Consider the following 26,198-nt stretch of genomic DNA (forward strand, 5'->3'; position numbering starts at 1 on the left):
TGATATTGGACACAAAGAGTTAAAAAAGCTACAGTAGCTATTTTCCTTTGCAAGAAAGCCATAGGAAGCAAATGGGGTTTTCAACCTCGCATAACATATTGACCATACACACATGTAAGGGGTTGCAGTATGGTGGACTGCACTAGAGGAAGTCAGATACTACAGCAAAATCAGCAGAGTCCAACGCACTGCATGTCTCTGCATAAGCGGTGCATTAAGAACCACACCCTCAGCAGCGTTAGACACTCTTTTCTATCTGACATCCCTCGTCATATTTAGCAAACAAGTGGCAGCGAGTACAGCTATAAGACTCAACGCCTCATCTGAATGGACCAACAACAATGTGGGGCACTCCATCATTTTGAACCTCTTTGGTTCCAAAACCCCAATTTGGAAAAAACTTCTAGGCATCAATTCTATCCAGAGATGAATGGGAAAACAAAAAACTCGTGGATGGCAGAAGCGTCCATTTTTATACAGATTCGTCCAAGACAAATGAGGGAGTTGGTAGTGGTATGCACTCAGAAAAGCTTAATCTAAGCATCTCATTCCGCCTCCCTAATCATTGTAGCGTCTTCCAACCGGAAATTTCAGCGATGAAAGAGGTTCTCTCCTGGCTAAGAGGAAACGTGATATCAACTTCTGATATCCGCATCTTCTCTGACAGTCGGGCTGCTATTAAATCTCTTGCAGGTGTCTCAACCAAATCTCAAACGGCCCTTGATTGTGGATCATCTCTTATGGAGATGGCGCAGCAATTTAATATTCACCTCTGCCGGGCCACAGAGATATCACAGGAAATTTTAGAGCCGATGAACTCGCTAAAAATGGAACCGTCATACCTATTTCACCTAAAAGGGAGAAGATAGGTATACCGATAGCTACATGTAAACTTCTGCTAAAAGAAACATTTTTTGCGATAACAAACTCTAGGTGGCACAATTTACCAACATGCGCAGCCATAAAACTCAACAAACTAAAGCGCTCTAAAGACTTGTTATTTCAAAGCAGACTTATAGGCAGATACGCAATACAACTTGTTGTAGCCTCAAATGATTTCTGCATGAGCTGTATGGACGAGGAAGAAGAGGAAACAATATCTCACCTTCTCTGCACTTGCCCTGAATGCAAATTCTATGTCTCCTATAACTTTTGAACTCTGAATGCTCTTGAAAGGGTATTGATGATTTTTTAAATTAGTATAGAAACGGGTCTGACACTTTTCTTTCGCGGACGCACTACTATGAGTTGGGAATTCTTGTTCGATTTGTGAGTGTTGGATTCTAAAGATAGGAAAACAATGAAAACTTGAAATTTTCCATTCGTATCAATTGAACAATGCTCTCATTCTTGAAAAAGTCTTTATTAGCGTTAAAGATTAATATGTAAATTTTAATCAAATTCCAGTTAAAGTTTGACATTGAGAAGAGGGCTATTGACTCAATTCCAAATGATGACAGAAAGTTATCAAACAATTTCAACCTTGCCAAAATAGTACTTTTAAATTTGGCAAGTTAAAATTAAAATCATTCTCTTTGGTAACTAAATCATGTCATTAATTTATCCTTAAGTAATAGAACAGGTTATTCCTTATGCGACCACACAACTCATGAGGCAATAATACCACAATTGGTAGTGTCGTGTGGCTTGTTGCGTAATATTGAGGGAATCGCTTAACGTCCAAGTCATAATCTTCAACTGACAGCCAAAGAAATTGGTTATCGATTAAATCGATAAATTCTTATTATTATTACAAGATGTTGATGTACAGGACTTACGTCATCCGTAGAAAACGCTTTCATCCTATTTAAATTTCTTCAACATTTTACCGATTGCTAACGATGCACGTTTCAATAACCATTTTGTAGTAAGTTTGAATAATTTTAACTTGTTGTTTGATTAATACCCGATAAATGATCGTAAGTGGTAAACATTCAACTAATATTATGACACTTCAAATGACAGCTGAATTTGACAGATGTCAAATGCCAACGCTGTCAACTTAATATCACCCTATAATTATCAATTTTCTTACCTCTATGACAACAAGGAATAATTATAGCGTGATAATATAATGTATAATAGTAACCCCCCCTCCTTAAAGATACCCAAAACTTGAAGCCTAATCTGTTTTATTTAGGCTCAATTCCTTGAAAGCAGAATAAAAATGTTCACGGCTTTGAACCAATTGACCCAAAAAAAACCTCATTTCAACATTTTTCAATATATTTTAATTAATGATATTTGTATACACGATGCTGAACAACATAACATGAGTGCTCCTTCTAAACAAGCCTCCTGCAGATATACTGTTTTATATGTAGGTTAGGTACGAGTACTCGTATGTTGTGTTAGATAGGTATGAAAGTTTACTCATAGCAGCTACTGTTGACACTGTAACTTGCCTTAATGTATCAAATGTCTCAATTTAATTGAAATTTAAAACCACGTTTTTAATGCACCATAATAATATCTACACATTAAGAGTTAACTATTCGTTATGCTGTAGCCTCTGTAGGAAGGTATATATCTACATAGATAGTAGATGTGTTTTTGTAGATACAATGAGAGATGCAAATAAACTCAAAAATGATATCTTAAACTCAGTTCAGCAGTTCCTATAATAATATGCAATGCATTTAAAAGATATCAACAAAAAACACAGACAACATGTTGGGCTGTCATTTAGAAATATGTCATTTCGATATCCTTCTGTCAGAAAATTTATAGCCGAACATGTCATAAACATCACTTTCAAATCACAAACAGAAACCACTGAGGTACTGACTACGACTACGATGACGACGCCAGCGCCAGCCGCCACTTGTTTCACATCTTATACGTAAGTACCTAAAAAAAACTTCAAATAATATCAAGGCACTTCCATCGTCGAATGTCGTCGTAGCGTCGCGTCAGTCTTTGCTGGCGTATGCAGCGTCGTCGTCATCGTCATGGAGGAAGAAAAGTTTATAGTACAAACAACCATTAGATAGGCCAGAGATCCATTTCAGAGCGCCAAAAATAAGTTTCGTAGTTATATGCATGCATATCTGCAGCGGCGCGCGGTGACAGTGTACGTATTCAATGCAGCACAACATTTCTTCCCATCACGTCACAATCGCAGGTACTCGTACAAGTACATACGAAACTTAACATATGTTTTGAAGTCGGATAGTCGCTCAGCGCCGACACCGCGCACCGGTCGCCGCCATTTATGCTGGTATAGGTAAAGCATATAAGTTCGTTCAAAAATCGATCCGTATTTATGGTAATTTCACAAACAATTTCATAAATCGATCCGTAAAATTGCAAATTTGGTTCAGGTTGCTCCGTCGAAACAATAAAGCAAAATAATCAAATGCTTAACATCAACATAATACAAACACTGGCTCTAGCTATCGCTATAAGCTAAGCTCTAATGGAACTTAGGCTTAGGTGAATTTAGTTTGTCGATATGCATTTTGGCGAAAGGAAATTAGGGTTGTCGTTGATTTTTTTCAAATTGAACTATTTTTGTAAATTGAAAAAAAAAAAAATTACAAAATTTGTCTCTAAATTTAATTTGGAAATGTTTTTAAGAGTGTCAGTTTAAAATAACACCAGTCAACTATCGAAAAAATAGTAGATGAATAATTTGACGTTTAATAGTTAAAATAATTTTGATTGAATGATTCTATGTTTTACTTTGGTGGCTTCGTTAACTTGATATTTATCAAAGTACCACCAGAAAACGAATTCAAAATTTGTATCTTAAATACTTCACTGGGTAATAATCTGTCGATAATTACTGTCGAACTACCTGCTCCATTTTAATTTCTTGGTGTAAGCTGCTAACTTGAAACTCTTAACCAATCCAGTGTGCGATTAATTTCAGGAAAAAACGGGGAACTTCAGTTCTTGCGCCAAATCTGAAAGACTAATTTTAGAATGCGCTTTTATGATAAACATTTCTCTTGAAAAACTTGTCAATTCCTCGCAAGAGGCAGTTCCTGTTAAAAATACATAAGGGCAGCTATTAAAACCAAAACTTCTGGCATGACAGTCCAGAATTCTATCTTTACCAAATGTCAGAACGGTCTAACAAATCAAATGCTAACGAAACTTGACGAAGAGCAGAAATCTAAAGTAATTTTGAGGTACGAACAGTTATTTTCTCTTTTGGTACCAAAAGTAATAATTTTTCCCGAGCTTTGTTAACTCAATAATAGGACCAGAGGTTAACTTACTTAAATTCTGAAACATGTGTTGAAATCAATTTGACGAATTTTTTAATAGTGACCTTTGAACTTGGACGGTTCATAGCGGCCATATTATTGTTGCCATTTCTTTCAAATTGGATGACATTAACTTAACCAATTTTACAAATCAGAATGAATAGTATTGGAAACTACGTACAAATGATGTAATTGTTTTATCAAAATTGGTGTTTTTCGTTAATTTTGGTGTCGCCATAATCATCCTTAGACAAATAACCGAACTGTCAAAAATAATTCCGTTGATGTTTGAGTACTGCAGAATTCCTGATCTAACAAAACTAGAGAAAACTCATGGTTTGATTCGAGCTGTAAAGATGTAAGAAAGTATAATCTCGATTGATAACGACAATTTTTTGAAGCACAGTTTGCTGTTAATTCAATGATGAAAGCTTAAACGAAATGGGAAGAGTCTTCCTTCGCACTCGTACAGTTGCTAGAGTACTTAAAGATCATTCACAAGTCCTCTGGTCCGAATAGTATCTTCCCTATCTTTAAGAGGAGGTATTCTTCAACGCTTGCAGAACCACTGCGTAAGCTTTTCCATCTGTCCTATTCTACAGGTCTCTTTTAGTTTGGATGAAAAACAACATTCGTCCAGCCTGCCCAATTGCACTAAATTCCCTTCTTTACAAGGACACGAAAACGCTGATAAATTTCAGTTGAAGAAATATCTTGAAGAACGAAAACTTTTTAATAACCGGCAGTGCGGTTTTCGAGCAGTGGAACAAATCTTTACATCGTTTTTGAGAAAGTAAGATTATTGCACTCGACATTTCAAAAGCATTTGATAGAGTTTGGCATCAAGCAAATACGTGCATTTGGTATTGAGGAATTTCTACTTCGTAGTGTTAGTAATTATCTTTCAGACCGCTCAATTCAATTAGTATTGGACGAGTTCAAATCTGATAAACAAAAAATAAAGGCTGGTGTACCCCAAGGCTCCGTCTTGTCTCCGACACTCTTTCCAATTTTTTTAAATGGTCTTTTTTCTAAAATTTCTAACCTATTAAATTATTTCGCTGATGATAGTACCCTCAGCTTTTTATATTCCTTTGTGGATTCTCATGCTTGTTCTTCGGATGGGACTACCAATGGCAGCATATGAATAGCTCATTATGTTGTGATCTTGACAGCTTTGTACAATGGGGAATACAAAACATATAGACTTTAATGCTTTAAAAACTCATTGCTGTCTACTGTCTCAAAAGCGTTACCCTCCCTCAATGCAATTATCCTTTCGTGGTGCTTGCATCGAGGGGACCGAACAGCTTTCAGTTTTAGATATGTGCTTGACTAACCACTTATTGTGGAGTGATTACAAATTTGAAATCGCCAAAAATTATTCTCAGACAATGTAAGAAGTTTTGCTATGATCTGGCTGTAATTTACAAAGCTTTAATTCGTCCAAAACTTGAGAATAATCCTCATATTTAGACCGTTGCCCCTATATTACGTACTTCAGTCTTCTTAATAGAATTGGAAAGAGAGCTCCTCTTGAACTACGCTGCAAGGTCTATGCCAATGTCTTATCGTTAAATTTATAAACAGTGCTCTAGTGAAATAGCCAGTTGCATTCCTCTTCCTCAAACAATTCTAGTACACTTGAGCCCAATTTAAGACATTCTGTTAAGTAAAAGGATTCTTTCTTTACCCGCACTACACGAATGTGGAATGTTTTATAAGGCTTAATATTCCCCACATATTACAATGTGCAGACATTCAAAAACAATGTGCATCGGTGTCCCTTTTTTCACTCCTATCCTCCTTTCCTAATTGTTTTCACTGCGTCATATCATTATAAGGGTACTCATAACCCCTTTAGCGCACACACATAAAAAAAATCGTTTTAGCGTCACTCTCGGAAGAACTTAGCTATTCAAAAAACCGCAACCTTATGTAAATTGTCTTGTAAGTTCGACTTAAAGCAGAATAAGATTTTACGACTACGGCCAATAAAAGTGACGTATAATCCTCATTGAAATTGGTAACTGACCCCAAAAATTATTGAAAAATCATCTTTGTCGGACATTTCTCGATTATTGGTACGTTACAATCAACATAAAATTCAAGACGTGGTAAGGATTTTGTATCACTCAAAAGTTTTTAAAAATAAACTAACAAAAATATCGCAATGGTAACCCTACAGCCTACACATATAAATGATGCACCACCATAGTGTGTCCCCCTTAAAAAAAAGAAAAACAAATGTACAGAGTTTTCATCGATATTTAACTTTTATACGAGACAAATCAACACTGTATTAAGAGAGAGAAAATAAAATTTTACTGATGTCATAAATTCAATTCATAATACTTCACCGCGCAGTCAGTAGTTAATTTTCTTTGCAACTCTTTCCCATTCGTACAAAATTTTCACTTAAAGTCAACACTATAAACTCTAAGCAAGTTCAATTAAATTTCGTTTAAAAGTTTGCTAAAAGAAAAGTGCAGGTTCGGTTCATAAGCTTGGTAAGGTACCCCCTTCGGTAAAATTGTGCGAGGGATATAAAATCATAGTTTTCTATAAATCTCTGTCGGACATATTAAAAGCCTTGATGTTCAGATATAAGAAAAAATTAGACATAGTTTTTGTTTGAGAAAGTTGTTTTTTCCATTTTGTCGATAAAATCTTTCATATTGCTTTTTTTTTTAGTCGTCGGGTTATCTTTGAATAAAAACCTACAACGCACATTTTTTAATCGTTTGATTGGAAAACCGATTTTTATGGATCAATTAATTCAATTCATGGGAATTTTATTCATTTATACGAATTCTTCTTTTAAAGATTTGTAAATTAATTCTAATAAATCGAGGATGAGAGATAAAATAAAAGTCACATAAGCTATAAGCAATAGGTACAAAAGTCTGCTGAGCATATCACTGTTTTAGCTTTGAAAAGCAGATGTTATTTTCGAATAGATTTTTATCGAATTCGATAAATCATTTCGTTTGGATGTGGGACAAAATTTGTCAATATGCTCACGTTTTTCGTAGGTTTTTATTTTTTAATTTTATATGAATTATTCTTGTATTGTTTAAAGATTGAAGAAGGAGGGATTGGAATTTATTTTGTTTAGATTTTTATTTTTAACTCATTCGATAAGATGCAAATTCCTTAGCTTTTTCCTAAGAGCAGGTAAAATGTTTTTAAAACAAATTTCTATTTATCTGCTAGATTTGAAGATTTGCGAGGTAGGTATTCAAATTTGTATAGATATAATCAAATTTTAATTCAGGTAATCAAGTTTCATAATCTCTTCTAGGAATGGGTTTCAAATTAATTCAAAATTTTGTCCAAGATTTTTGGTCTATTATTCAATTTATTAGACAAGACAAATAGTTTACCTATTTATTTTTAAGTTAAAAAAGGTAAGACATAAGGAGAGAGTTAAATGGATTGATGAGAAAATAGAAATTACGGTCAATTAAATAATTACTCTAGAGCTTGAAAAGTATGCTTTTTGATTCTCACAATCCAAAAGTCAACATAAAGAGTGATTTTTTATCTATTATCTTTTTGGCAACACTGGTTTAAACAACTGATGCACGTTTTATGTTGGTCTTTAATTTAACCATGAATCGTCTAACTCTGTTAAGAAAGTAAAATTGTGTTCAGCGACGAAGCTCATTTTTGGCTCAATGGGTACGTAAATAAGCAGAATTGTCGATTGTGGAGTAAGTATCAGCCAGACGCATTGCAAAAGCTACTATAATAAGCTATAATGGTGGCAACATTGGACCGTACTTCTTCAAAGGTGATGAATGGTGAGCGCTACCGTGAGATGATATCCAACTTTTTTTGCCTAAAATCCAAGAACTTGACTTGCATGACATGTGGTTTCAACAAGATGGTGTCACATGCCACACAGCAAGAGCAACTATGGACTTATTGAGAGGCGAGTTCGGTGAACACTTTATTTGACGTTCGGGACCGGTCAATTGGCCACCTGGATTGTGTGATTTAACGCGTTTAGACTTTTTTTTGTGAAGCTATGTTAAAGTTCATGTCTATACAAACAAGCCCCGTATTGGAAGACAACATTGAAGCATTTATTCGTGAGATACTGGCTGAAATGATGGAAAGAGTATGCCAAAATTAGACTAAGCGGATGGTCCATTTAAGGCGCAGTCAAGGTCAACATTTGCATGAAATAATCTTCAAACATTAAATTATATGGACCGTACTATCGATTTCAATAAAGATTGTATGCATTTTTGGAATTGTATGTGTTTTTTTTTTGGGAAAATTTTCTTATAGCTTTTAAAAAATCACCCTTCTTTTTAATCAATTTAAAAATAACTTTATACTCAATAATGATATTAGAGTTCAATTCTAAAGGAATAACAAAAAGGTATTTAAGTTTAATATATTTAACTTTGGAATTAGATTTGTGATACATGGGATTTTCGAAAATGTTTTCAAAACTCGAGTTTTTAAAGAATATCCAAATGTAGCTTGTGCAATATTGAAGGACTTCTAAGAAGATATTGTAATATTCGGAGGAAAATAACAAAGAACTTATCGAATTTCAAGCCGATTATTTTCACTTCTTTCAGTATTCAAACTTGATCTATAAAAATTGTCTCTTCTAGCGTTTCTTCCAAAAGAAGAATGTGAATACTCTTTTTTTGGCACGTATGTCCTTGCACTTAGAATATATTGGAATTCTTCCAAAGACAAATATTCTTTTCAAATCTCAATCTAGGATTGGAAGACCGATTTCATCCAGAGTAAGCCATTTGTAGGTAAAAGAACAAAGTACAGATTTGGATTACATTTTTTGAACAGATTAATTTGACGTTGTAAAATTAGTTAAGTAAAGTTGAAAAGACCTCAAGACGTATTATACGTCTTAGTTACTTAGTTTTATTTTTAATAAACAATAACTCTACAAATGGCGCCCGGGTATAGACGTTATAAACAATTTTCTCCAGAAAAGTGATGTCTTTGTTATTTGGCGAAATAATTTTGAAACAAAACTGTCAATATTAATTAAGGTACTTAGGTTTTAACTACATATACCAGAAAGTTCGAACTTCTATAATGTGGTTTCTTTAGGAAGCTGTTCATTTTCAGAATGATATTTTGTTGCTCTATCAGAGCATTATGGAAAGAACGGACTATATTTTCAGCTCAATTAAGTCTTCTGTTAAAAATTTCAAGTTCATAAATGGTAGTATTTTTTTCAATTTAAAGACATCAAGGAAAAAACCTTTAATAACTCGTTGCTCATAAATAAGAGTAAGTTTGATAAGTTTAAAATGAAGCTGTTTTTAGTTGTATAGCTCATTTTTCTTATTCTAATCTTATTGAATTCCATCTTCAAGGTCGTCAATTGACTGACTGTTGGTCCTAAAAAAAAAGAAAGGTTTTAGTTTTTAAATCAGAAGATGTCACTGGCCAATTGTGATCACCTCTTTACAAAAAGCATGGCCAAGAAATCATGCACCAACCGTTGCGAATAGAAAACCTTTGAGGTTAAAATGAAGGCTTCAATAGCATTTCAAAGATGTAATTAGCTGTTATACGACACTGCAATTCATCGACTGGATTGAATTTTTGTTTTAATTAAACTTTAAAAGACTGTTCAAGATCCATATAAGTTATTATGCAAAATACGACAAATACGATAATTTCTGGAACGTATCATTCTAAAGAACGAAATTGAATTGACAAATCTGAGTTTCTGTCAACTTTACGATTATTATTACTGTAGCATATTCTCCGTTGTTTCAATTCTTGACATCACTAACTTAAGACTGCAGCAAAAATATTTGTATCAATTTCACACAATAATGATTATGTTTATCAAACTGATGAATTTCAACAATTCCTGTGCGTTCTTCAAGCGTGAAGCGTTCTACTACCCGAAAAATTACAACTTGAAATTGAAAGCGTAGTGAACTATTCAAAATGAAGCCTTTTATTGGAAACTCCTATATTACAACTATTATAAATCCGGACTCTCCATTCTTTTTAGAGCTTAAATTTGATATTTGCGACCAAGCAACGGCCGGCCTAGTGACACACATCACCTAACGATATCTTTGTTAAAAAGTTATATCAGTGATGATATGGACCTAGAATGTTATGTCAGGTACGAAATGTTTATTTGAGAAGTACTATTTATGTGAAGAAAAGAAATCGTGAATCCCTGAAAAGATAGTCCTATACTCAAAAACTATCATTTCCCTGGTACTTCTGAAAAATCCGCTGAGAATTGGAAATATGTGTTGCTATTCATCAAATTTTCCTAATCTTTCTGGTATCAGAAACAAATTGTCCGATTTTTCTTAACCTTTCGCTTATTCGAATTTGTGTAAAATCTTCTTTTGTTCGGAAATGTGGCTGTTTGGAGTTATGTCAAAAACAATGTAAAGTGAACGAGTAGGGTGACAATTTTGTTATTAGCAGTAAATTTCGTAGACTTAAAGGTTAAAAGTATACTTTTCTGATAAATGTAATTTATGTAATTCTTTATTAATATCAAAAATAAAAATTAAAAAAACACTAATTCAAGAAAGCGAAAGTATTGTTATGGATGGAAAGATTTCAATTTTCTAAATTTTTACAATGTTTTGAAAATCCTGCAGTTTTCCTAATTAATAAACAACATTTTCCCATTTATGACTCAAGTCCCCTTTTTTGTGAAAGTCTACTTTAGTATAATTTTATTCCAAAAATTATTTCCGCAGACTCTTAATCCAACACAACAATTTTCGGTGTGTTGTTCATTTAATTACGAGTGAAAACTGAAAATCCAATATGATTTCCATTCATATCGTCTGTGAGTTGCTTGTTCTCTGAGGCATAAACTTATTTGTTCCAATTACCTAACAACTATAACAAAGAGCTCACAAAGTTTCGATATTTTTATGCCTCTGCACGGTCCACGTCGGTTGGACGCTCATCGAACCATATCGTTTCAGTTTTATGATTTTACACGATTAAGATCCGAATAACAAAAATTAACATAGAAATCATAATTCGATGCATCAATGAAAACGATCCTCTTTCACACCTTCTCCATACCTTGATAGGTTGATAATAATTAAATTCAAAGAGGAAAATAGAGAAATCCACTCAAATCGAGTGCAACCAGAAAATTCAAATGAAGCTCGGCTGCGCAGTATGCACATTGCGCTGGTGCAGTGCATTTCTGCAATGAATATGGCGATGCAGTGAATTTATTTCGATGCAATCCAAATCCAATGCAAAGATGCAATAGAATATCGAAGACAATCATTGAACCAATAAAAAAGAGCCCATCATCGGGGAACTAGATACTCACATGTTTCTCGGGTCTTGGAATACTGATCTTCATGGAGGGCAGCAGAGCACTGGTGGCGGTGGTGACGACGGAAGAACCACCATTGCCGATGGACGAACTGGAGGCAGCGGACTCGGCGGCAACGGCAGACCATTTATCTGATCCCATTAAGTTGTCCAAATCCCGCAGGAATTTGTTAGCCCATATGTTAACGTCATCACTGGGATCATGGCTCTGCTGTAGATACTCGGCCGGCGAACAACTACTGGGAGCGTTCTGACTGTTCAATCGCTTGAGTGTGGACGCGCGACTGTTAGCGGTGCTGCTTGGAGTTGCCTCAGTTTGGTCATTGCCATGATTTAGACTAGGAAACGTGTTTGTTGACATTATGGCTGATGGAGATGGTGTTGCAGGAGCTGAAGAAGACGATGACGATGACGACGATGTCTGATGGTACTCGGAAGGAACAACTGGCACTGTTAAGTAGCGGCCGCTGTTAGATGAGCTGGAGAAGCCATTTGTGTCGCAACAACTGCTACTACTGGATTCATTCACTTTCATATTGCTGCTAATGCTGTTGCAGTTGTTCCTGTCGCTGTCGGTGGTGGTACCATTTAGACGACATGACATTTCATTGGATGGCAATTTGTTGTCAGCCACCATCTGGTTGACGACATCGGCTGCCTTGGCTGCCTCGGCGATATCTGCATCCGTACATCTGGTCGATATGTCATTCTGCGGCTGCTTGGACTGTTTGTACTGCTCGAAGACCTCGTTGATTTCAGTCTGCAAAGAGAAAGAGAAAAAGAGAACATTGGTTAATGATAAAGTTCCTCGCTTGAATCAAATTCAAAGATAAGTTGCAACTAATTTATGTTGAAGAAATGAGCAGAGAACTAGAGACGCATGTATCACTGTTTCCTGTCCGGAGCGATGATAGTGTGTAATTTGTGCAATAAATCAGTATGCAAAGGAGCGCAATGCTTTTGCGATGGTTTTGAGGAGAAAGAGAGGGAGCCTGATGCACTTTATGCAGAAGGATATTTGAGGATTTTGATACTACAAGCTTACCATAATGGAGCTACTCTATACAAGACCTAGGTCACGATTTTCGTTTTATGCCCGCGTTGATAGGCGATTATTATCTTTAGCTGGATCTTGAAGAAGCGTGCAATGTCCGTCGGATTCGTCTTCTCTGACATCGTCTTCTACGTCGCGTCGTCATTATTGTGGGTTGCGTTCATGCAGCGGGCGTGGAGGTGTGTCTGCGCCTATGTCTTATGTAGGGAGAGAGGCGATTTTCTTCTTTTCCACCATAAAGGACTACCAACATCTTCTAGCGGCGGCAACATCGGGGCAAAATTACTTAATTAAAACCATGGTGCCCACGGTTTAAGTCGCTTGCATTTAGCTTCCGCACTGATTAATGAACATCATTAGGTGGTAATAAATTTTACACGATACTATGGTGGGAAGCATTAGTTCGCCTTTGCTCACCATATCATCAGAAAAGAAGGCTATACGAAGAAGAAACCTAAGAAGTATGCAGAAGATGAAGAAGAAGAAGAAGGAGAAGGGATTCCACTTGTGGCACAGCACTCGCCTGATCTCTAGACTAGATGGGTGGTAAGCAATTAGTTTAGGAGTAAATAGAGCTCAAGGATATAGAAAATTCATTGTTTGTTGTTGTTGATTCGGTTTTATTATTGGGAGCGGGAGCCGAGTTGAGTCTTAAAATGAATAAGCCCGAAGAGGGAAACGGACAGAAGTTGTGGAGAAATTTGTTTAAATGGATCTGTGCAGGAATTTATAATTAAAGACTTTAGATGTTAGACGTGTGTTATGGAGATCAATTAAATATATGGACTCAAACGCATCGGGGTGGTATAATTAAAGATGTGTTTTATTGTATTATAAACGTTGGTCTTCGATGTTATATTTTATGTTTATGATTTATTCCTTATCCAGTTAGAAAATCATAGAAGACATTATTACTTTGGAGTAACCGACAATTTTATGAGTTATAAGAAAAAAAAGTTATACAGAGAAGATGAAAAGAGAAGAATCTACTGATCAAGCAAGTACACTTTATATGTTTTCCTAGGAGCACCTAATAAAAATAAACAAACGATTTCTTTGATTGAATTATCTCTAATTACTTACATATTAGCTACTTTTCCTATTTTCGTTTAGTAAGACAACTAATTTAAAATTGGTCTTGACACAGTTTCTCAGAGTTAACATTTGACCAAATAAAGCAATACACATTAAAAAATTATTTACAGACCAGTCCCTTGCCAGAAGTTATAAAATACTGTAGTAAGTTACAATACGATACGATACTTTCTGCGATGCCCATTTTACTTTCAACAAAAACAATGCTTCCATTTTTTTCGGAAAATTAAATGTCTGATACAGACAAAATCTGGCCTCTCAAAAAACTCAAAAAAATAATGCAATAATTTAATACAGTAACGAATTAGCTTTAATTTGGAGTTACCGTTGTCATGAATGACAATTTGATCGCTTTCTGCACGTACTGAAATTTTTGAAAAAACGGATTTGTATGAAAAAAGATGTCTTTAAACAATGATTTTATCTTGTCCTGTTTACAAAAAAAATGTTCAAGCAAGTGCTTAAATTTTAATGAAAATTAAATTAAAATCTCATATTTAACAACAGTTTATTGTATGTCAAACTAAAGCGTGTATCGAAAAAAGGTTTCTTCCAGAATTAGAAAAAAAAACCTGAAATTGAATCTTCAAACCTCAATTTTTCAAACACGTGTCAATACATATTTAGTTCCAAGTCATGAAATGTATATTAGAGTGTAGTTAAATTTTAAGGGCCGATGTTGCTTTTAAACAAAACACAACATTTTTAGAAAATTATTGTCATTTCTGGTAATTATGATAATATTGGTATGGTTCAATAATGTATGTGAGAAAATATTGACCAAATGGTCACCGCAACCTCGGCGGCACAACTCCCTCCGATGGTCCAAATTTTCGATGAAGCTAAGGCATAATTAAGATTCCATTAGTGTGCCGAATTTCTTTGATATAACTTCAAAGAAAGAAGTCTCACGATGTCAAAAACACATAATCTAAGCGGCAAATTGACGTCGCCACCACATGATATAACTCGACCAACAAATTTGTCGCGACTTTAACCGTCCTGTTAAAATCACATATTGTCTACATCCATATCTTCCAATGCGGGCAGTAAACATGTCGTTATTATCTCTTGATAGGAAACACCATTCACATTTAAAAAAAAAAGAGGCTCGATGATGCCGACTTTTGCCAGCCCATAAACCACACAAAACAGTAACTCTTTTAGGGTGGATGGTTTTTGACAATCACTCTTGGATTATCATTCGGCCAAATGTGTCAATCTGCTTATTGGCGAATCCACTGAAGTGAAAATGTGCCTCATCACTGAAGATAATTTTCTTCGAAAACTGATCATCCATAGTTGGTTTCTTCTCCACTATTTTGACCATTGACAACGCTGAAAGTAGTCAAGAGGCTTTAGTTCTTGAGTCAATTGTACCGTGTAAATGCAAGTCTTAATGCATAATGTTCATCAACGACGATCGTTAGAATTGCAATTGTTAGGCACGACGACGAGTTGATTGGGCTTTAGAGCAACACTTTCGCGAACAACAGCAAAATGTTCTGCATACGAGCTATACGAGCATTTACTGTAGGAGATGTGAAAGCCCATATCTCCTACAGACCCGGTTCGCTCGAATTTGTGCACGATTTTTACGATTGTACACACATATTTGAAAGATTAAATTGACCAAACAAATCAGGAAGTTCGCGATATTTGCAAAACAAAACTTGACGATTAGGTGTGGTTCACATTCAACATCGGCCTCTAAAATTTAAGCAATCTTTATAGTTTATGTCAGGGGTCGCCAAATGACGGGCCGCGATCCCCTTCCGGAACGCTGAACCATTTTGTGCGGACCCGCGAGAACACAGTAACTTACACTAAAGACTACCTCCGATATAAACACCTTTCGCGGCCCGTTTGCTTGTTTACTTTACCAATGTAAGTACCTACTTGTTTACAATAGCGAGTTTTGACTATGGAACAGAAAAAAAAAGTTGAAGATGAAAACATGCAATTTTTGCCTTGGTAGTGATCTGCAAGTTTACTATCAAGTTACACATTTTCGACCCAGATCATAATTCGCTCAATGACTGAGCAGGAAAAATGTGCTGGGGCTTCTTTACGTATTTCTTGGACTCTGGCTAAGCATATGAAACCATTTATTGATCCTGACGTAGTTAAAGAATGTTTTCTTGAGGCGGGTGATGCTTTATTTAAGAACAAAAAGGTTATTGTTGAGACCATACGACGGATTTCGTTATCTGCTTCTACTAGCACCGGAAATACACACATTTTGGCAGAACTGTTACGCCTTAGCTATGAATGAATCATGCGATGTCACTCATACGGCACAGTTAATTATTTTTGTACGCGACCTGGACAAAACCAGAGAAACTTTTGTTGAGGATGTATTGGCTCCTTTGACTCTCTTAGGAAGAACCCGAGGAAAAATAATGATCAGAGCAGTGATGGATTATTTTGAAAAAGATGATTTAGACTTTAAGAAGCTCTTATCGGTAACTACTGACGTTGGGCCAGCAATGGTTGGGAATAAAAAAGGACTTATTCAAATGTTTAGAAGCAATGATTTCCTAACACTTTATTATTCATCAAACTGTGCATTGCATTATCGAGAATTGAAATCATTTTTTTTTAACGTTGATGCACAATTTATCACGATCTACTGTTGCATAAAGAAAGAAAGATAAGAACACTTGACGACATATCTTTTTAACAGTGATCAGACTTCAGCAAACGCTTACTTAAGTTTTCTAAACGAAAAAGAAAATGTTGCTGTCACTGCTTTCTAAACGGATACTTTTAAACACATCAATGACCTGAACCTTAAACTTCGAAGCAAGGGAAAACTGGTATGCGAGATCATAAAAGAAGTCAAAAGTTTTTCTCGAAAACTTGATCTCTTTAATAATGATCTTGGAAAGTAATGCTTACATTTCGCCGATTTAAATAAAATAATCAGCAGTGAAAACGAGGCTGACGTCGGTCAATTCAAGACGTAACTTAAATCGGAATTTCAAAAAAGGTTTGCAGATTTTAAGAAAATTGAGAATGTTGTAGAAATCCTCAGCAGCATTCTGATGGTGAATGGAACAATGAAGCTGCAATTGTTTTCGGAAGTAATAAAGCTACTCTGCAGATGGAAATGATCTATTTCCAAGAAAACACAGTTTTGAAACACAAACAATTTCAAGTTTCCAGTGAAAGTTCTGGATAAAATTTGTGTGTGGTAATAAATATTCAGAATTACAAAAATTAGCTTTGAAACTTCTACTTAGTTTGGATCGACATATATTTGTGAAGCAGCATTTTCGAAGATGAAGTTCATTAAGAATAAATGTCGATCTCGACTTCTACTGAACATCTCCAAGATTTAATGTCAATAGCTTGCACTAATTTTACCCCTAACTTCAGACAGATGATTCGCAACAAAAAATGTAATTTTTCGCATTGATACCTACAACATTTGTTATTTCCTAAATTACATTTGTTCAATTTATTATTCTTATACATAAAATGTGTAAAACGTGTAATTGATTAAAATATTGAAAAATCAACAAAAATATTTATTAAATAAACCTTCAGGTATAAAGCGTTGGTTTATTTGATGAAATATCCTCGAATTTTGAAGAATCAAAAAGAACAAACAAGAAAACAAAACAAATAATTTCTACAAGTTGATTTCTTTTGGGACACAGTTGCATCAAACAATAATTCACTTTTATTTTTCGATTTCACGCATTTCTTAACAATTCAAATAAACACTATATAAAACCCACAGACCTTATTGTTGTGTATTCATTTATACACAGCAAAAGGAGGACTAGAATCCTCCAAGGACTTTCTATTGTGGTCCATTTTCATAGTATAAAAGTCCTTTTCGCAACATGTAGCTCTTTTAGTACGCCACGTACCTCTTCAAGGCGCAGATAATATGATTTTGGCATTTGTTTTAATTTTAATTCTGTGTAGTGTATTAGCGTTGCCTCAATACAATCATTTTATCAGTGACAGTGATTTGAAATTTATATTGAAAAAGAACGCGGTAGCAGCGGCGGCGGCCGCCGAGTTATCATCAACTTCAGCAGAAGACAATGGTTTGGATTTGGTGGAGAATCAGATCTATGATGACGAGTTTCAAAACAAAATAGCCATCAACAATGCAATGAGAAGAAACTCAACTTATGGTGGCGGAGGCGGTGTGGGGAGTGATTTCTCACCACAGAGCTCATCTTCACGGTCACTGCGCTGTTTTAAACCCTATTGTTCATCAAAAAATCAACTAGGCGTAAGGTAGGCATAGTAATTAAATAAAACACATACAAAAATACACATTTTATAGTTAAGTTGCATTGTTGTTTTGAAAAATATTTAGGGTTGCCATAAATCGTCCACTATAGTGTAAGCGATGACTAGAAAAACTAGGTCAATGTCTAAGTGAAAGTTTATTTAATTTGTTTTAGCTGCAGTGTTATTGTGTTTTTTAAATTCGTTTCTAAAGCAACAAGTGGTCAGATTTGGAAACAGAGATTAATTACAAAAGGATGAATTCTAAATTTTAACTATGTGTTGGGTTTTGTCAATGAGCAAAATTGAATCAAATTTTATCTCGGGAAAATTATAGACTTAACCTAGTAACTAATCTAACTAATTGGAAAGTGTTGAATGGAAGGCTTTAAATTAAACTTTGATGCTATATTTTATAGGTTAAGAAAAACAGAATAACATTTCAAATTATGGTAACATTTTTAGAAAATTTAAACCACAGTTAAAAAAAAAAAAAACAAAATAATTAAAAAAAATTAAAAAAATTAGTACAAATTGTTGTCCACTAGATTATTTTGCATAAATCTGTGGGCTTTAAACTAATGTTATCTCATAAAAATAATTGTTTCATTTTAGAAAAATGAAACTTTGAGAAAAATCTAGAAAAAATACTTCACTAAATTGGTTAGTAGTGATGTTGGAATCAAATTTTGCATTTTGGTTAATTAATTAATTTTTTGTTAATTTTGGATATATCACTTATTATAAATTGATAATGAACAAGATGTTAAGATATGGTTTTATTTTATAAATATAAATAAATTTAAAAAAAGAAAGAATGAGATTCTGAAACTTTGGTGAAATTTGAAGAAAACAGGTTGATATTCCACTCTAATTCTAAGTTGCGCTTTAAACTTGTAGCTGTTTTTTTAATGGGTTAAGTTGTTATATAAAGCACTTAAATATTTGCTAAAATTTAAGCCGTTTTTAAATATTTGAAACACAAACAAAATTGTTAGTTTTCATACAAATTTGACTTCATAATTTTTTTTATATAAATGAAATGAGTTTTAACCCAATAGCGCAATAAGCAATAAATCCCTAATCTATTTAGAACAGTTATTAACTTAAAAACTCTTGTTTAAATGTTTTCTAATATTGAAGGCGTTAAATAAATCTTTTAACTTATGAATGTTTTGAATGTGACCTAGCGGAACTGCATGTGTTTATATGGGCTGTGGTAGAGCATTTTATTGCAGATCGAGAGGTCCCGGTTAAAGTTTGGGGGTTGCCTTTGGAAATTTAAGATTTTAGCTCATATTTAGCGGTGAGAGTACGATAACTCAGGCGACAAAGTTTAATGACGGATTTGTATAGAACAATTAAAAACAATAATTTTTTTATAACTAAAGGGGGTCTATCTCAACCCGTTTAGGTGACAGGGGCAATTTAAAAAAATATCTACAATAAATGGAAACAAATAGTAAGTTTTATACATTTTTTTAAAGCCAATCCATTTTCTATTAGCTTGTATTTAAATAAAGTCAAAACTATGCATAGTTTTTGAAAAAAAAATGTTTTAAACTTAAAACTTGTGCAAAAAAAGTTTAAAAAAGGTTTAAAGTGTAATTTTTCAAAACTTTAAGATAATGTACGATTTTTTCTTATTTTTTTTGATCAACAACTGAAAACTAGATGATTTTATGTTTTCTAGTTCTTGAGGAAATTGAAAATTACCAAGAAAAATATTTTTAATAAATTATTTTTTCCTTGCTTAAGTGGTCTTATTTTGATAGTAATAATCGAATATGGATAAATATATACCTATGGTAAATTAATTTTTCTTAAATCCAGCTTATTTAAATGCAAAAGAAACTTTGCATGCACCCCACTTTACACCGACCCCCAAGCCTATAGTGTTCCGAAGCAGAGGGGTACCCCTTACACATCCTACTGTTGCATACACCTAAACTCACACATACCATTATCAAAATAAGACCATTCAAGCAAAACAAAATAATTAAATTAAAATTTTTTTTGGTAATTTTTAATTTTCTCAAGAACTAAAACACATAAAATCATTTAATTTTCAGCTTTTGATCAAAAACAAATAAGAGCAATAAATTTTAAAATAAAAATATTAATAGATAATATTGAGGTATTGAAAAATTATACTTTAAACCTTTTTTAACTTTTGTTACTCAAATTTTAAGTTTAAAATTATTGTTTTTTTCAAAAACTACACATAGTTTTGACTTGATTTAAGAAATGGCTAATAGAAGAGAATGTTCGCACATGTATAACACTTAATTCTAAGTATTACCGTTATTTTGTTAACTATTTTTTTCCATTTTAAATAATATTTTTTTTAAATTGTCTCTCCCGCCTAAACGGGGTGAGAGAGACCCCCTTCCATAGTAAGAATTCTTGTTTTTAATGTTCTTAAAAAATCCGTTATAATATCTTGTCGACGTACGTATCGTACTCTTGCCTATTTAGCCAATAAACTTTTCCAGTTAAGATGTTTCAAGGTACCTATAGAGTTGAAATAAAACATTTTGAGAGAGATGTCTGTGCGTGCGTTCGCCCGTACGCCTATACGTCCGTACGTTCCCAACGCTTTTTCGTTGTTGATAGCTCAAGAACTAGTAGAGATATCGACTCAAATAAATTTTGTTATACAGGTAATAATTCAGAAAGGACACTTAAGACAATTGAGTTGGTAGTTTTTTAACATAAATATTTAAAAAAAGTTGAAAATGTCACAAACTAATAACGCAAGAAACTTAAATTAAATTATATGTTATATATTGAAACGTGATACCCAACAAATATACTTTTGGAAAAAATCCAATTCACATTTTTTTATTAATCAAAGAAATATTTGTCACCTCAAAAATTTTACGAACAAAAAATGTTTGTATCTTTAAAATAATTTTGTGCAACGAAAAATAACGTTTTTAACGTGTGGTAAAATTTTAAGAAAAATCAAATTGACAGCTTTTTTATAAAAAATAAAAACTTAAAAAAAAACATTACTCAAGGTAGGTAAAATCTGATTTCGACTCAAATATCATTTCAAAAGTTTTAGATTATGGCTTCAAACTAATTTTGTCGTATAAGAAACATTGTTTTTTACATTCGGACAAATTTTGAGAAAAATCAAATTGACATTTTTCTACAAAAAATAAAAACCAAAAAAAAAAACAATACAAACTTGCTAAACATTAATTTTAAATTTCTTTTCAAAAATTGAAAACATTGGCTTCAAACTTGTTCTATCTCACAGAAAATATTGTTTCGAGATTCAGTAAATTCATTTTATAAAAATCCAACAGTCCGTTTCATAAAAAAATAAAATCTACAAAGAATAGTACGGAAATTTGGTAAAAATTGATGTTCGAGTCTCGATATCTTGTGAAAAATAGAAGATATTGATATCCAATCAATTTCATTCATCAAATTTGAATTTATTTATATAAGAAATACAAATTTTAAAGAAATTCTACTAAAAGTATTAAAAATTGGTTCTCTACTAAAATTCTCGTTAACAAAAACTATTTTATTATCTGCAAAATATTATTGGTTACTTTTAAATTTTAAGAATAATTAAACTAAAAAATTTCTCACAAAACACGAAAAGTTACAAACTTTTAATGAAGACAAATCGACAGACGGGATGAGAAGTTATCAGTGTGGGTCGCATTCCAGCCTCTTTTTTTTGTAGGTATTTAAGGCATTCCATTTTAAAATTTTAAGTAGGTATATTGTATTTTTAGTAGTGAAATTTCGAATGAATTTCTTTTTCTCTTAAAATTTTACGATAACGTAATTAGAGGTCAGCCACATTTATCACTTGTTTTTCATTGCTGAAATAAAAAAGTTGTCTTAGGCTCTGTGACTATAATTCCTATCCCAGATAAAAACATATATATGAATTGTATTCCTTTTCATAGGACTGACTATAAATTAAGTTGAAAACTTTATAAATTTTGACAAAAATATAAACATTTTAAAATACCTTAAGATATACGTACCTTTATTTTTAGTTTTGTTAATATCAATCAATTTATTTATCTGATTAAATCTTTGGAATAGAAATTACAATGCCTTTAGTGCAAAATAGATTTTTTTAATTCTTAGTTAGAAAAAGGCGTAAAAAATCATGAACAAATATGTTAAATATGTTAGAAAGCTGAAACTAAAAGGAATAGACAAGAAAGCCTTTTTAATTTCGAATTTCCCTTTTGATTTTTACTGTCTCAAAAATGCATATTATATCCCTTAATTTTCGAGTTTAAATTACACAGAATGAAATATTAACCTAAGCATTTATTGATGCGGATATAATATCTGATATCCTAGTGGTACAAATAACAATATACCTAAAAGAACAGATAGACAACAATAACAAGAAAATACGTTTAAAAAATGACTAACAACATTGATCAATGTCACCTTTAATTTGAATATTTATTAATCTATTTTTGATTAAAACGTAACACTTCACTAAGCACGTTTGTTTGTATGTATGTATGTGCTTGACATTTCCTCTCTATAAATAAATATAAACAAACAAAAAACAATCTAATTCATTTTAAAAGTTTAAAAATCACGAGTGAGTACGTACGTATTTTTTATTTAACATAGTCAATTATATTGTCAACAATGCTTATCGGTATTCAATAAATTATCACACAATAACGTAATTGGATTTGTTCAATTGAGCTTAAAAGTTCCAAATCACTATTCAACGAGTAAGTTTTTGTAGTATATCTATTGAATTTATAACACTCTCAGAAAATAAAATTGGTTTTAATTGAGTTTAAGTTACAAATTAATTAAACAAAAAAATAATCAAAGTCTCTTTATGGTTGAAGTGCTCAGTTTGTTTCGTTTTTTTTTATTTTTATTTCATTAAATTCCACCTTAATATTTTCCAATTAACGCTTGTCCTTCAGTTGCAATAAATCGTAGTTGGCAGATCTTAGCAAGTTCCGCGTCCAGTGAAACAACCGACATAAATAATTTAGGTTAACATTTTAAGCTTGAGAAGAGAAATTTTATTCTCGACTTCCTCCCACACTACACACTCAAGGAACCCCAAAACTTTTCCTTTATTTAAGTTTTCTTATCCTGAAACCTTAATCGTTCAACTTACCTTCCGTTTGAAAAAAAAAACTAAAACTGAAATTCAACTCTCAATCTCATTCATTTTATTGACCCAAATATAGCAAAAGAACATCTCATCTTATGTTATATAGGAAGTAACATATATTGAAGATTGGGTTGGGCTGTTCTTTGCAGTGCTCACTTCATTCAATCAACAATTTTTAGACACGAACCAAACCGTTTATATCTTCGAGTATGCATTTATACAAAACGAAAAGAGGATGGTTGGGAAGGCTTTACACACCATGGCCAAAAAGAGAGCCTTTCTTTTCTGTTAATTGTGTCAATTCAATTTCATCCTGCTCCACTGCACTGATTTTCATCTCAGCATGAGTTCGAATTTTGTATTTTGGGTTTTCAACTTTTGCTCCCAATTGTGCAATATACTACATATCTGATACATGAGGACTAAAAAGAATATCATTTTGTTTTCATTTCCCTCAACAACACAAATAAAATGAATATAAAACACAATAAAAACGATTTACGATCATCGGATAGCGTATACACATTCGAAATGTGTGTGACAGGAAGTTAAACACGACCAAACCACCGTGCAGCCGAAATATCAATAAATCAGAGCCCATAATCACGAGGAAGAAGACCAACCACGCTGCCGTTGCACGTCGCGTCGCCGCATGCCAACAACGGTTGCCGTCGTTCATTCTTTCAAGACGAAAACTGATCGAATTCAATGATCAAGTGCATCTGTGCAGAGCACTCAGTACACCACCATCGACATACTGCCAACTGAAATGTGCCCTAAAAAAATTGACCCCAAGTTATGAACATGTACCCTAAACTGAAATAAGATACTTATAACCAAGTCGTAATAACCTGCTGAAGGCTTCGAAAATATATCAGCTATAAGCTTGTTCTTTCAGCTGTCTTAGTTGTAAAATGCGGCTTGTTAGTAAGCTACGTAGAAGTAAAGACCTTTTATTTTGAGCTAAATATATGAACAAGTTGATGGAAATATTTTTTGGTATACCTAAAAGTGCTTTATAAAGTTTTGGAAGGTTGTGCTGTTTAGGTAGTGTAGGATTATTGCATATGTAATTTAATAGATTCTATGTTCTTCTATGTTTTGTTTGTGTTTTTCTTTGTTTTCCATGTTTTTCTATATTGAAATTGGATTAAAACCAATAACTTCTAACAACCTGCACGACACCAACTCCGTCAACAGATTCAGGCTAATCAAATTCGCTACGGGGCAAGACGTTCTGGTAGCTTGTACACAGTTCACACATCTCTATATTCACGAGGAACACGAAAATCTCCTAATCAATCAACTGTCAACCAGATTGACCACATTGCGATCGACGAAGAACACTTCTCCAGTATACAGGATTTCGAGTGGCCAACATTAACTCGGACTACTACCTCGTTGTAGTCAAGGTACGGGTACGGACATCCCGTTGGCAATATTGTTTTGCAGCTATGAGATATGCCGCTCTAAATTACTAGGTTTCACTCGGCTACCACAACAAGACCTTTGGTTTGACGATCAGTGAAGTCAAGAGCACTCAGTTTAGCAAAAGGCATATAAAACGGCGCTGCACAGAAGGACTAGAGCTGCTCGCGAGTTCTACGGGCAGAAGAATAGACTTCTAAGATGGAAAAAAAGAATCATGAGAAGCGCGCGATCGAAGGGATAGAGGGATGTCACAACAGCAGAGGTTCGTAAGTTTTACCAAAAGGTAAAAAATGCCTCCCAAGGTTACCAACCACGAACCAAAACCTTTAAAATCGATCAGGGGACAATCGTAGTAGAACCGCAGTCTATGTTGAGAATATGCAAAGACCAATTCTCCGAATTATATAACGGCGATGATGAATCGAGTTCCGCTGTGGGGAAGATTGAACCACTCAACCTAGGCGACGAAGATCAACATTTCCACCTACCCGAACTAGAAGAAGTGAAGATAGCTATATATAAACTGAAATCCAACAAATCTGCTGGAACTGACGACATCGTTGCCGAATTATTCAAAGCAGCAGGCAATGACTTGGTAAGGAGCATGCACGAACTCACCTTCAAAGTATAGTCGGAAGAAAGCATCTCCGATGAGTGGCATCCCAGCACGAACCGAATCCTGGAAGGACGATCAAGGGAACATCTAAGTAGAATCGCAGTTTATTTTCAGAATATGGAAAGAACATTGCATATAAGATATTTTACTGCCGTATTATGTGAACGTCTGAAGCTTTTCATCAATAACCTGATCTGGTTTGAGGCTTATATTAGTTCGGCTTCAGACTAGGAAGGTACCTTTGAACCAATATTCACATTACAACAGATCTTGGAAACAACCCATCACAAACTTCAAATTGATACCCCCCATATCTTTATAGTTTTGATAGCCGCATTCTATAGGGAAGAGCATTACAGAGTTTTGTCATCCCTGTCAAACTTGTTCTTTTGTGCAGATTGACTTCGTGTGCGAAACTGAAGCTAGGGACCGAGCCGGTTTGAGACGCTTGTTGGTTGAGGCCCAGGTTCGCCCTCGACTGTAGCGCCTCCTTAAGTAAGTAAGTAATTAGTAAATTCTTCTTCTTCAAGATAATACAATTCCATTTCAAATGTATTTAGTTAGAGAAGGTCTTGACAATTATTGAACTACTTAATTTTTGTTTGTAACTTTTCTACGTTGTTCAAGGTTTTGATATTTCTAATATTTGCAACGTATTCAATAATTACTTCAAATTACAAGCATTTTATTTGTTGAATCACTAAATACCCTTTAGTTTCTTATAAGGTTAAAAACTATATCGAAAAGACAAAACGACTCTTTTGGAGCATGATATACATATATTTCTTTTTTTAAATAAATTGAATATCACGAATGGCAAAATCCGACGGAAATCAGCCCACATAAAGTCAATTTATTCAACAACAAGATCTGCCTGCATATATATTTATGCATTATGCAGAACCTTAACGCATCCTTTCTTAGTGAACGCAGAATCTCCTATCACGCCATACAACCATCACCTTCTATTTCACCGCACCCCATGACCATCACCACAACCACCAACGTTGCTTGTCGTGGAAAGTTTAATTGAAATATCGACGATCGATGTTAAGAAAA

The 26,198-nt window shown here is 33.8% G+C and overlaps 1 protein-coding gene across 1 annotated transcript in view; it reads right to left on the reverse strand.

Moving 5' to 3' along the window:
• LOC129941702 (serine-rich adhesin for platelets) overlaps nt 1–26,198 on the reverse strand; it is a 426,963-nt gene that overhangs the window by 81,169 nt on the left and 319,596 nt on the right. Inside the window, exon 6 of the mRNA XM_056050403.1 lies at nt 11,548–12,312. Coding sequence (XP_055906378.1) covers nt 11,548–12,312 — 765 coding nt within the window. The remainder of the gene's footprint in view (nt 1–11,547; nt 12,313–26,198) is intronic.

This window comes from Eupeodes corollae, chromosome 1, assembly GCF_945859685.1.
Source record: "Eupeodes corollae chromosome 1, idEupCoro1.1, whole genome shotgun sequence".
NCBI lineage: Eukaryota > Metazoa > Arthropoda > Insecta > Diptera > Syrphidae > Eupeodes > Eupeodes corollae.